General features: G+C 43.3%; 1 protein-coding gene across 2 annotated transcripts in view; it reads left to right on the forward strand.

Moving 5' to 3' along the window:
- The window catches only part of LOC121573950 (opioid-binding protein/cell adhesion molecule-like), a 196,067-nt gene that overhangs the window by 162,639 nt on the left and 20,100 nt on the right, over positions 1 to 13,328 (forward strand). For both annotated transcript variants that reach the window (XM_041886368.2, XM_041886367.2), the window contains exon 4: positions 7,177 to 7,305. In XM_041886368.2, the coding sequence (XP_041742302.1) occupies positions 7,177 to 7,305 (129 nt within the window). The remainder of the gene's footprint in view (positions 1 to 7,176; positions 7,306 to 13,328) is intronic.

Below are 13,328 nucleotides of genomic sequence, written 5' to 3' on the forward strand. Positions count from 1 at the left end.
AGGTTTGCACACACTGCAGCAGGGATTTTGGCCCACTCCTCCATACAGACCTTCTCCAGATCCTTCAGGTTTCGGGGCTGTCGCTGGGCAATAGGGACTTTCAGCACTCTCCAAAGATTTTCTATTGGGTTCAGGTCTGGAGACTGGCTAGGCCACTCCAGGACCTTGAGATGCTTCTTACGGAGCACTCCATAGTTGCCCTAGCTGTGTGTTTCGGGTCGTTGTCATGCTGGAAGACCCAGCCACGACCCATCTTCAATGCTCTTACTGAGGGAAGGAGGTTGTTGGCCAAGATCTCGCGATACATGGCCCCATCCATCCTCCCCTCAATACGGTGCATTCGTCCTGTCCCTTTTGCAGAAAAGCATCCCCAAAGAATTATGTTTCCACCTCCATGCTTCACGGTTGGGATGGTGTTCTTGGGGTTGTACTCATCCTTCTTCTTCCTCCAAACACGGCGAGTGGAGTTTAGACCAAAAAGCTCTATTTTTGTCTCATCAGACCACATGACCTTCTCCCATTCCTCCTCTGGATCATCCAGATGGTCATTGGGAAACTTCAGACGGGCCTGGACATGCGCTGGCTTGAGCAGGGGGACCTTGCGTGCGCTGCAGGATTTTAATCCATGACGGCGTAGTGTGTTACTAATGGTTTTCTTTGAGACTGTGGTCCCAGCTCTCTTCAGGTCATTGACCAGGTCCTGCCGTGTAGTTCTGGGCTGATCCCTCACCTTCCTCATGATCATTGATGCCCCACAAGGTGAGATCTTGCATGGAGCCCCAGACCGAGGGTGATTGACCATCATCTTGAACTTCTTCCATTTTCTAATAATTGCGCCAACAGTTGTTGCCTTCTCACCAAGCTGCTTGCCTATTGTCCTGTAGCCCATCCCAGCCTTGTGCAGGTCTACAATTTTATCCCTGATGTCCTTACACAGCTCTCTGGTCTTGGCCATTGTGGAGAGGTTGGAGTCTGTTTGATTGAGTGTGTGGACAGGTGTCTTTTATACAGGTAACGAGTTGAAACAGGTGCAGTTAATACAGGTAATGAGTGGAGAACAGGAGGGCTTCTTAAAGAAAAACTAACAGGTCTGTGAGAGCCGGAATTCTTACCGGTTGGTAGGTGATCAAATACTTATGTCATGCAATAAAATGCAAATTAATTACCTAAAAATCATACAATGTGATTTTCTGGATTTTTGTTTTAGATTCCGTCTCTCACAGTTGAATTGTACCTATGATAAAAATGACAGACCTCTACATGCTTTGTAAGTAGGAAAACCGGCAAAATCGTCAGTGTATCAAATACTTGTTCTCCCCACTGTATATATATATGTATATATATATATATATGTATATATATATCTATAACCGGAATCTCCCTGCGTCACAAGTGTGGTGCTTCCTTGGTTTTCAAAGACACAGCGAGTGCAAGGGAGCCTCGGCAACAGGGAGCCTATCCCAGCCCCCTCCCACCCCTACCTCTCTGCTCTCTCCATCTGTGTGGTCTGGTCTCCTGAGTGTACACTTTTTCTTTGTCTGCGAGAAATGGATGGCAACTGGAGATACAGCGTGGAGAAAGCGGTGTTATCTATGTGGCATCTCGTCTCTCACTGACAGCTTGTCCTCCTGTACCCCTTCAGTATCAAGAACTACTTGAGTACTTCAGTATTGAGTATTCAGGATTTTCAAGTAGCGGATTGCATTTTAACACAGTGTTTATTTGTTAGATTTTCTCCAAAGTGTACAGTCTGTTATATTTGATACAGTCTATTTCAGTATTTCTCACACAAGCATTTTGTGTTCATAGTTGCACAGTAACGCCTGCAGTTGATAGGCAACTCCGCCTTGGCTGAGCCAACATGGCCTCCACGGCCTTCCTCTCTTTTTCCTCCACACAGGAAGCGGAATTTGCGGGTTCCCACTGGCATACGCTGCTGCGTTTTCGCTGGTTTTCATGGGATTTGTCTCCTCTGTGACTGCAGATAGCAGCTAGCTACTTTCCCCCAACGGCACACATATTTTATGGCAGCCATAAAATGGGCCAGGAACCATTGATTTGATAAAAATAGCTCCAGCTTGGCAATCATGGCCCCTACAAACTGCCTGTGTTGTACCGTAAAAAGCCATGCTTAACCCAGCCACTTTAAAGTGTGATAGATATACTCTTGCTTGTCTTTTCTCTTCAAATCACCTTGTTGGTAATGATAAATCTTCTTTGACCCTTCACATATAGATAGTACATTTTCAGAGTTTGAAGAAAATGCCCAGTCTGTACTCGTGAAGTTGTGAAGGATATGTTGTTGCAGTTTGTCTACTGTTGCCTATACAGTATGTACAGTAGTTGAGCACGAGGACAGTCTGTCGATTTCTGTCTTCTGATGACCCCTCAGTTAAAGGTCTTGAGAATCTGCCATAACGCTGTCGATAGATACCCAGCTAGATACACAGCCTGCTATAAGGCATATTGTTATCCTTCATAGGGTGTATGGTATGGATTCAGCTTGTTCTTTGGACAGTGTGGTACACATATACAGACATGTAAGTTAGTTTGACATTTCTGAGTTTCTGAACAGAATGATAATAATAATAATAATAATAATAATAATAATAATAATATAATATGCCATTTAGCAGACGCTTTTATCCAAAGCGACACAGTCATGTGTGCATACATTTTTAGGTATGGGTGGTCCCGGGGATCGAACCCACTACCCTGGCGTTACAAGCGCCATACTCTACCAATTGAGCTACAGAGAACCGTGATGAAGGGGAGATTTAAACCGCTAATTGCTAAGTAGGCTACATAACATTCCTAAGAACATTTGATTTATTGACACACAACTGCACAGATTAGATCTAGTTCTCGAAATATGTTTTTTTATGAAACCGATAATTCGCTTCCTGATGCAGTCTGAATTGGACTTTGCAGTAGTGAAAAAAGTAGTGAGTTAATATAATGAGAGGCTAATGAGAATGATGAAAGACAAAGATATAGAGAGGGAAAGGGAGATGAGGGAGAGGGACACAAGAGAGACACACGAGAGCGAGAGAGAATCAGGGACACGAGAGACAAGACCACCTGTGCATTCCAAGGGTTCTCCTGACCCTCGTCAGGTGATTCGAGCTGTGAGCAGAGCTGTGATGGCTAAATCGCAATACTACAAAGGCGGCTACGCTAATCAGCTAGTCATGTTTTCCACAGGAAAGTGTCAGTATGCGGAATGGTGACGAGCGTGGAGGCTGTTTTAGTTTTGGGTCGACATGTTTAAGGAAAGGATAGAGTGAGGAATACAACATAAATGGGCTGCTCCAAAAGCCTCTGTAGATGTAGACTTTTCAAAATAGTATATTTTCTTTCTTTATCTATACATTTTCAGTTTTCCAAAGACAGACAATAACAGTTGAATAAGGACACTTAATATACAAGACATGAAATAGCCCCGACCCCTCAATCCCCTGAAGCAAAGTATTTTAATTGTTTCTAACATGTGATGTTCTTATGACCCAAGCATTTCAAAACAGATCAGCTCATTGCATGATTGATCTGGATCATTCGTCTTCATGATGCTGTACACTGCTGATGATGATGTGACATTGTGCATGTTCTGGGTTAGTCTCCAATTGATTCACACTTAAACCTTTCTCTCAGTCAGAATCCTGACACAAAGGGGTTCATTGGTTCTTTAAGCATCTGGCTAGTCAATCAATTCATTAATCATTGTTGCTTGGAATCATAGGAGCTTGTAGTTGATCTTGACTTTCCCACAATACAATAACATCAGTTCTTTGTGATGTAGTCAATAAGTCAATTAAATTCCTGAGTGTAGTTATGGTCATTATCGATGTACAAATCCAAAGTGATTTACAGTTATTACATGTATTCAGTGCATGTGGCCCATGTTATCATACTATCCAGGTCTGTGCCCAAACAGTTTGAGCTTCTACTTCTAAAAATCCACCTTTCCAGAAATAAGTCTCTCACTGTTGCCGCTTGCTACAGACCCCCCTCAGCCCCGAGCTGTGCCCTGGACACCATATGTGAACTGATTGCCCCCCATCTATCCTCAGAGTTCGTACTGCTTGGTGACCTAAACTGGGATATGCTTAACACCCCGGTCAACCTACAATTTAAACTAGATGCCCTCAATCTCACACAAATTATCAATGAACCTACCAGGTACACCCTAAATCTGTAAACATGGGCACCCTCATAAATATCATCCTGACAAATGTACCCTCTAAATACACCTCCGCTGTCTTCACCCAGGATCTCAGCGATTACTGCCTTATTGCCTGCGTCCATAATGGGGTCCGCGGTCAAACGACCACCCCTCATAACTGTCAAACGCTCCCTAAAACACTTTAGCGAGCAGGCCTTTCTAATTGACTGGCCCGGGTATCCTGGATGGATATTGACCTCATTCCGTCAGTAGAGGATGCCTGGTTGTTCTTTAAAAATGATTTCCTCTCAATCTTAAATAAGCATGCCCCATTCAAAAAATTCAGAACTAAGAACAGATATAGCCCCTGGTTCTCCTCAGACTTGACTGCCCTTGACCAGCACAAAAACATCCTGTGGCGTACTGCATTAGCATCGAACAGCGCCTGCGATATGCAACTTTTCAGGGAAGTCAGGAACCAATATACACAATCAGTTAGGAAAGCAAAGGCTAGCTTTTTCAAACAGAAATTTGCATCCTGTAGCACTAACTCCAAAAAGTTTTGGGAGAATAAGAGCACCTCCTCCCAACTGCCCACTGCACTGAGGCTAGGAAACACTGTCACCACCGATAAATCTACAATAATCAATAATTTCAACAAGCATTTTGCTACGGCTGGCCATGCTTTCCACCTGGCTACCACTAACCCGGCCACCAGCTCTGCACCCTCCGCTGCAACTTGCCCATGCCCCTTCCACTTCTCCTTCACACAAACTCAGACAGCTGATGTTCTGAAAGAGCTGAAAAATCTGGACCCCTACAAATCAGCTGGGCTAGACAATCTGGACCCTTTCTTTCTAAAATTAGCCGCCGAAATTGTCGCAACCCTTATTACTAGCCTGTTCAACCTCTCTTTCGTAATGTCTGAGATCCCCAGAGATTGGAAAGCTGCCGCGGTCATCCCCCTCTTCAAAGGGGGTGACACTCTAGATCCAAACTGTTACAGACCTATATCCATCCTGCCCTGCCTTTCGAAAGTATTTGAAAGCCAAGTTAACAAACAGGTCCCTGACCATTTCGAATCCCACCGTACCTGGTCATGGGTGCACCTCAGCCACGCTCAAGGTCCTAAACGATATAATAACCGCGATCGATAAAAGACAGTACTGCACAGCCGTCTTTATCGACCTGGCCAAGGCTTTCGACTCTATCAACCACCGCATTCTTATTGGCAGACTAAATAGCCTTGGTTTCTCAAATGACTGCCTCGCCTGGTTCACCAACTACTTCTCAGATAGAGTTCAATGTGTCAAATCGGAGGGCCTGTTGTCTAGACCTCTGGCAATCTCTATGGGGGTGCCACAGGGTTCAATTCTCGGGCCGACGCTATTCTCTGTGTATATCAATGATGTCGCTCTTGCTGCTGGTGATGCTCGGATCCACCTCTATGCGGACGACACCATTTTGTATACATCTGGCCCTTCATTGGACACTGTGTTAACAAACCTCCAAACGAGCTTCAACACCATACAACACTCCTTCCGTAGCCTCCAACTGCTCTTAAACACTAGTAAAACTAAATGCATGCTCTTCAACCGAACGCTGCTTGCACCCACCCACCCGACTAGAATCACTACTCTCGGCGGGTCTGACCTAGAGTATGTGGACAACTACAAATACCTAGGTGTCTGGTTAGACTGTAAACTATCATTCCAGACTCACATTAAGCATCTCCAATCCAAAGTTAAATCTAGAATCGGCTTCTTATTTCGCAACAAAGCCTCCTTCACTCATGCTGCCAAACATGCCCTCGTAAAACTGACTATCCTACCGATCCTTGACTTCGGCGATGCCATTTACAAAATAGCCTCCAACACTCTACTCAGCAAATTGGATGTAGTCAATCACAGTGCCATCAATTCTGTCACCAAAGCCCCATATACTACCCACCATTGTGACCTGTACACTCTTGTTGGCTGGCCCTCACTACATATTCGTCGCCAAACCCACTGGCTCCAGGTCATCTATAAATCACTGCTAGGCAAATCCCTGTCTTATCTTAGTTCACTGGTCACCATATCAACACCCACCCGTAGTCTGCACTCCAGCGGGTATATCTCACTGGTCAACCCCAAAGCCAACACCTCCTTTGGCTGCCATTCCTTCTAGTTCTTTGCTGCCAATGACTGGAATGAACTGCAAAAATATTTGAAGCTGGAGACTCTTATCTCCCTCACTAACTTTAAGCGTCAGTTGTCAGAGCTTCTTACCGATCACTGCACCTGTACACAGCCATTCTGAAATTAGTGCAAACTATTTTGCACTATGGCCTATTTATTGCCTCAACTCCATAACTTACTACATTCGCCCACACTGTATATATATTTTCTGTTGTATTTTTGACTTTATGTTTTGTTTACCCCATATGTAACTCTGTGTTGTTGTTTTTATCACACTGCTTTTCTTTATCTTGGCCAGGCCGCAGTTGTAAATGAGAACTTGTTCTCAACTGGCTTACCTGGTTAAATAAAGGTTAAATAAATAAAAAATAAAAAATGTTGGTATCAAACACACAACCCTGATGTGGCCATCACCCATCTCCAAACAACATTAATACTGAACCATTTAGCATTTTATCACCAATCTTTTTGTTTATGCATATTTCAACCCACCTGGATCAAAATCTCATACAACCTGAGTTATTTCATTCCTGTTTCATGTGAGGGTGAGGCTTTGACCAGTTCAATCACCCTGCCTTTTGATAAGTTGGTCGATAAGGTCGGTCTAGAAAATGATGGCTGACCCTTTTCTCCAATGGGAAAACATGTACGATAAGTATTTTAGAGAACAGTGGGGTGAATAATTGGGCCATTGATTTGATATAGCATGGCCGTACACCTAATTTCACCTCACCTCGTTGTTGTTGTTTACCTCACATGTTGGGGTTGTTGTTGTTGTTGTTGCTTACCTCACCTATTGTTTACCTAACCTCTTCTTGTTGTTTACCTCCACAGCTGACCTGGTATCGGAGGACGAGTACCTGGACATCCCCAGTATCTCCAAACAGAGAGCGGGGATGTACGAATGCACCGCCATCAACGACATCGCCACAGACGTCCAGACCGTTGAGATCACAGTCAACTGTGAGTTCAATCTCAGCCCAGTCCTGGCGTGTATTCACTAGGAACCAAACGGAAGCAAACAGGCCGAAACGGAGAGGGGCTAACCTAAACTTGTCCAGTAAGAGAGACTTGTTGCAAAATGTTTTCCGTTGCAAAACGGTTTGCTACGGTTTGTACTAAGCATTCTATTCCCTCGCAGACAGTTTCACTGAGTCAATGGTCTCATGAGCAGGGATTTAATATAGACACATGGATGAAGCCAGTGGCGGCTGCGGATTGGCTGAATGTGCGGGCGGTTGGAGTTGTCAACAAAGCAGCATGACAGAAATATGATGCCAAGTTTTCGAACTACCAGTAGTTTCTTTGAGAAGATATATAAAAAGATATGTGAATTTGAACAACATCATAAATACACCTATTTCACTTTTGCATGTAAAAAACTGAATGACCACTGCTGCACATGCTGCCACTGTTTTGAACAGATTAGATTATACTATTTAGAACTAGCAGCCAGCTCACAAACGAACGAGTGCACCAGGAAGAATGCAACCTGCATGCAGATGCAATAAGTGAAAACACATTACAGTGAGGGAAAAAAGTATTTGATCCCCTGCTGATTTTGTACGTTTGCCCACTGACAAAGAAATGATCAGTCTATAATTTTAATGCTAGGTTTATTTGAAAAGTGAGAGACAGAATAACAACAAAAAAATCCAGAAAAATGCATGTCAAAAATGTTATAAATTGATTTGCATTTTAATGAGGGAAATAAGTATTTAACCCCCTCTCAATCAGAAAGATTTCTGGCTCCCAGGTGTCTTTTATACAGGTAATGAGCTGATATTAGGAGCACACTCTTATAGGGAGTGTTCCTAATCTCAGCTTGTTACCTGAATAAAAGACACCTGTCCACAGAAGCAATCAATCAATCCGATTCCAAACTCTCCACCATGGCCAAGACCAAAGAGCTCTCCAAGGATGTCAGGGACAAGATTGTAGACCTACACAAGGCTGGAATGGGCTACAAGACCATCGCCAAGCAGCTTGGTGAGAAGGTGACAACAGTTGGTGCGATTATTCGCAAATAGAAGAAACACAAAATACCTGTCAATCTCCCTCGGCCTGGGGCTCCATGCAAGATCTCACCTCGTGGAGTTGTAATGATCATGAGAACGGTGAGGAATCAGCCCAGAACTACACGGGAGGATCTTGTCAATGATCTCAAGGCAGCTGGGACCATAGTCACCAAGAAAACAATTGGTAACACACTACGCCGTGAAGGACTGAAATCCTGCAGCGCCCGCAAGGTCCCCCTGCTCAAGAAAGCACATATACAGGCCCGTCTGAAGTTTGCCTATGAACATCTGAATGATTCAGAGGAGAACTGGGTGAAAGTGTTGTGGTCAGTTGAGACCAAAATCGAGCTCTTTGGCATCAACTCAACTCACCGTGTTTGGAGGAGGAGGAACGATGCCTATGACCCCAAGAACACCATCCCCACCGTCAAACCTGGAGGTGGAAACATTATGCTTTGGGGGTGTTTTTCTGCTAAGGGGACAGGACAACTTCACTGCATCAAAGGGACGATGGACGGGGCCGTCAAATCTTTGGTGAGAACCTCCTTCCCTCAGCCAGGGCATTGAAAATGTGTTGTGGATGGTTATTCCAGCATGACAATGACCCAAAACACACGGCCAAGGAAACAAAGGAGTGGCTCAAGAAGAAGCACATTAAGGTCCTGGAGTGGCCTAGCCAGTCTCCAGACCTTAATCCCAAAATCTGTGGAGGGAGCTGAAGGTTCAAGTTGCCAAACGTCAGCCTCAAAACCTTAATGACTTGGAGAAGATCTGCAAAGAGGAGTGGGAGAAAATCCCTCCTGAGATGTGTGAAAACCTGGTGGCCAACTACAAGAAACATCTGACCTCTGTGATTGCCAACGATGGTTTTGCCACCAAGTACTAAGTCATGTTTTGCAGAGGGGTCAAATACTTATTTCCCTCATTAAAATGCAAATCAATTCATAACATCTTTGACATGCGTTTTTCTGGATTTTGTTGTTGTTATTCTGTCTCTCACTGTTCAAATAAACCTACCATTAAAATTATAGACTGATCATGTCTTTGTCAGTTGGCAAACGTACAACATCAGCAGGGGATCAAATACTTTTTTCCCTCACTGTATCTAACTGGGTATAGGTAGCTAATATAATGTCACAAAGCATGATGTGCTAGCCATCCTGAAATAATTGAAACATTTCAGAGTTAGTCAGATATTAGTTTAGAAAGACTTGAAATTGGCATGGGCGCTAACTAGCTAGCAAGCTACCAGCTAGCTATAGCTGATGAACAATAAAATTGGCCAGCCACAGTAATGCTTTTTTGGTTCTAGCTAGTGCATCCCTCTGTCCTTCGACTCTTGTTGGATGCAGATGTCCGGTTTATCAGGTCCCAGGCTTCCATGACTGTTATGATTATTTATTTACAAGTTAATTACAATTATCTTTTTGCTTTAGCGCCATCTATACCTTCTAGTCTCTAGTGCGGAAGTAAGCTGTCTGGCGCGAGAGACTCATTGGGAGGGAGACTAGAGCAGACCCAGAAGTTCTGACTGAGCGCACTTTTTGAGCACCCTAGGACAGTCCATTTACTTTGTGCTGTTATAATTTATGCTATGAAATCCTACGATTTCATTGGGGCAGTTCCCCCTGATATCAAATAGCTTACAAAACAATCCAAGCAATGTTCTCGCATGGCCTATGCACCCGCGGAGCTGCTGGCAGTCACATTACAACATTAACTGTGCTATGCTTGAAATGCAGCCCACATGCTCTGAAGTACCAGTTCAATTAAACGCCACTGCATTTAAACATTTGTCCTCCAAAGATTGGCCATTCAACTTGATTACAACTGTTCAACTGTATTTACACATGACCCCCATGTGATACCTTGACTAGGGCTGTTGCGGTGACCGTATTACCACCACACCGGCGGTCACGAGTAATGAAGGAAGTCAAATTCCACATGACCATTTAGTCACGATAATTAGGCTTCTCCAAGTTCTGATGCTGCTCATGGTCATTAGTAGCCTACCAGCCTTGCTAACTGCCTGGTACTCAGCACTCTATTGTCCCACTAATCACTGTTACATCAATGCAAATGTATTAGAAAATCAAATCAAACACTTCATGAGAGCCCATTTCTATAGGCTATGCAATTGCATGAGAAAACAGAGTGATGGCCTCTACTAAATAGAGAAGGATCCCATCAGCTTTCTATAGGCTAGGCCTACTATATTTATTTCTCAACTTTCCTAATATTAAGGACATTGCTTATCTTTACAACAGGAGTATAGCCTACCTGTCTGGCATGAAAATGAATTAAGGGAAAAGCGTCCTCCATCCACTATTTAAGTGCATAGATGACATGTATTTATTCCCGCTGCCCCTGTTTCGAGACAGGTGCATGATAATGGTCCATTCTAAATCAAAACAAATTTCACACATATATTATTTGGTATATGTAAAGACAAGATTAAATCAAGAATAGTCTGATGGGTGACAATATTAGCCTATCACTTGTGAATTATATATTATCATTACATTTGGACAGTTCTTCCAATGTCTTCAATATGCACCTCGGAATTGGATAAGGACACGTGCAGTTGCGTCCCCGATGTGTCTGTCTTCACTTGTAGCCTGTGAGAAAGATCTGATCACATGACGGAGAGCCATGTGAGTGAGAGGTGCTTCGGATTGCGCAGCACACTCAGGGAGAAGGGCACAACGCAACACTCCGGGCCGCAAAAGGCATGGATTTTTAGGGTGCATTACTGCCACGAAGGGGATGCTGCCGTGAAATTCGAGGCATTATCAAGTGCTTGTCTAATTGTGAATGAGAGACTATTGCGGAGCTCATGCCTTTCAAGCAAATTTTTTCTAATCGTCATTAGACTCTCATTATGCAGCCTTACAATGTATTAAAAATCTAAACATATACCCCAACGTTTATAGAGCTAAAGTTACATTAATAACTCTAAATTAAGCATATAGAAGTACCTATTTCTTTGTTAACCGCTCAACACAGAATAGCCGCATGTGCGCACTCCCTCAAATTGTTTGGAGAAAATATGTATATTTTATTCAGCTTTGTTCAATTGTATTCTTCATACTATGAAATAATATAAAATAATGCCACGGAATTCTAAGCAAATAGTGTCTGCTAAATTAACTAGTGTAACCCACAGCCATTTGGCGTAGCCACATCAGGACCTAACATAAGGACAACTCAGAGTATGCTATTCTGTTCTTCTGAAATAAACTACATTTTCTTCATATCATGCTTCCTTAGACCTGCCTAAAATAAATAATGGATTTATTGTGAAGGTGATAGCTATATTACATGGATTAATTAGACTTTTTAAAATGTAGATGTTCCAAAGGTCTGCGTCAGTGGCTTGTAGGCTACAGTGGCTTGCGAAAGTATTCACTCCCCTTGGCATTTTTCCTATTTTGTTGCTGTACAACCTGGAATTAAAATATATGTTTTTGGGGTTTGTATCAGTTGATTTACACAGAAATAAGACAAAAAACAGAACTTGAGCGTGCATAACTATTCACCTCCCCAAAGTCAATACTTTGTAGAGCCACCTTTTGCAGCAATTACAGCTGCAAGTCTCTTGGGGTATGTCTCTATAAGCTTGGCACATCTAGCCACTGGGATTTTTGCCCATTCTTCAAGGCAAAACTGCTCCAGCTCCTTCAAGTTGGATGGGTTCCGCTGGTGTACAGCAATCTTTAAGTCATACCACAGATTCTCAATTGGACTGAGGTCTGGGCTTTGACTAGGCCATTCCAAGACATTTAAATGTTTCCCCTTAAACCACTCAAGTGTGGCTTTAGCAGTATGCTTAGGGTCATTGTCCTGCTGGAAGGTGAACCTCCGTCCCAGTCTCAAATCTGTGGAAGACTGAAACAGGTTTCCCTCAAGAATTTCCCTGTATTTTGCGCCATCCATCATTCCTTCCATTCTGACCAGTTTCCCAGTCCCTGTCGATGAAAAACATCCCCACAGCATGATGCTGCCACCACCATGCTTCACTGTGGGGATGGTGTTCTTGGGGTGATGAGAGGTGTTGGGTTTGCGCCAGACATAATGTTTTCCTTGATGGCCAAAAAGCTCAATTTTAGTCTCTTCTGACCAGAGTACCTTCTTCCATATGTTTGGGGAGTCTCCCACATGCCTGTTTGCTTATTTTTTTCTTTAAGCAATGTTTTTTTTCTGGCCACTCTTCCGTAAAGCCCAGCTCTGTGGAGTGTACGGCTTAAAGTGGTCCTATGGACAGATACTCCAATCTCCGCTGTGGAGCTTTGCAGCTCCTTCAGGGTTATCTTTGGTCTCTTTGTTGCCTCTCTGATTAATGCCCTCCTTGCCTGGTCCGTGAGTTTTGGTGGGCGGCCCTCTCTTGGCAGGTTTGTTGTGGTGCCATATTCTTTCAATTTTTTAATAATGGATTTAATGGTGCTCCGTGGGATGTTCAAAGTTTCGGATATTTTTTTATAAACCAACCCTGATCTGTACTTCTCCACAACTTTGTCCCTGACCTGTTTGGAGAGCTCCTTGGTCTTCATGGTGCCGCTTGCTTGGTGGTGCCCCTTGCTTAGTGGTGTTGCAGACTCTGGGGCCTTTCCGAACAGGTGTATATATACTGAGATCATATGACACTTAGATTGCGAACAGGTCGACTTTATTTAACAAATTATGTCACTTCTGAAGGAAATTGGTTGCACCAGATCTTATTTAGGAGCTTCGTAGCAAAGGGGGTGAATACATATGCACGCACCACTTTTCCGTTATTAATTTTTTAGAGTTTTTATAAACATGTATTTTTTTGTCATTTCACTTCACCAATTTGGACTATTTTGTGTATGTCCATTACATGAAATCCAAATAAAAATCTATTTAAATTACAGGTTGTAATGCAACAAAATAGGAAAAATGCCAAGGGGGATGAATACTTTTGCAAGGCACTGTCTGTGTTTATGTTAA

Source organism: Coregonus clupeaformis, unplaced genomic scaffold, assembly GCF_020615455.1.
Source record: "Coregonus clupeaformis isolate EN_2021a unplaced genomic scaffold, ASM2061545v1 scaf0016, whole genome shotgun sequence".
Lineage (NCBI taxonomy): Eukaryota > Metazoa > Chordata > Actinopteri > Salmoniformes > Salmonidae > Coregonus > Coregonus clupeaformis.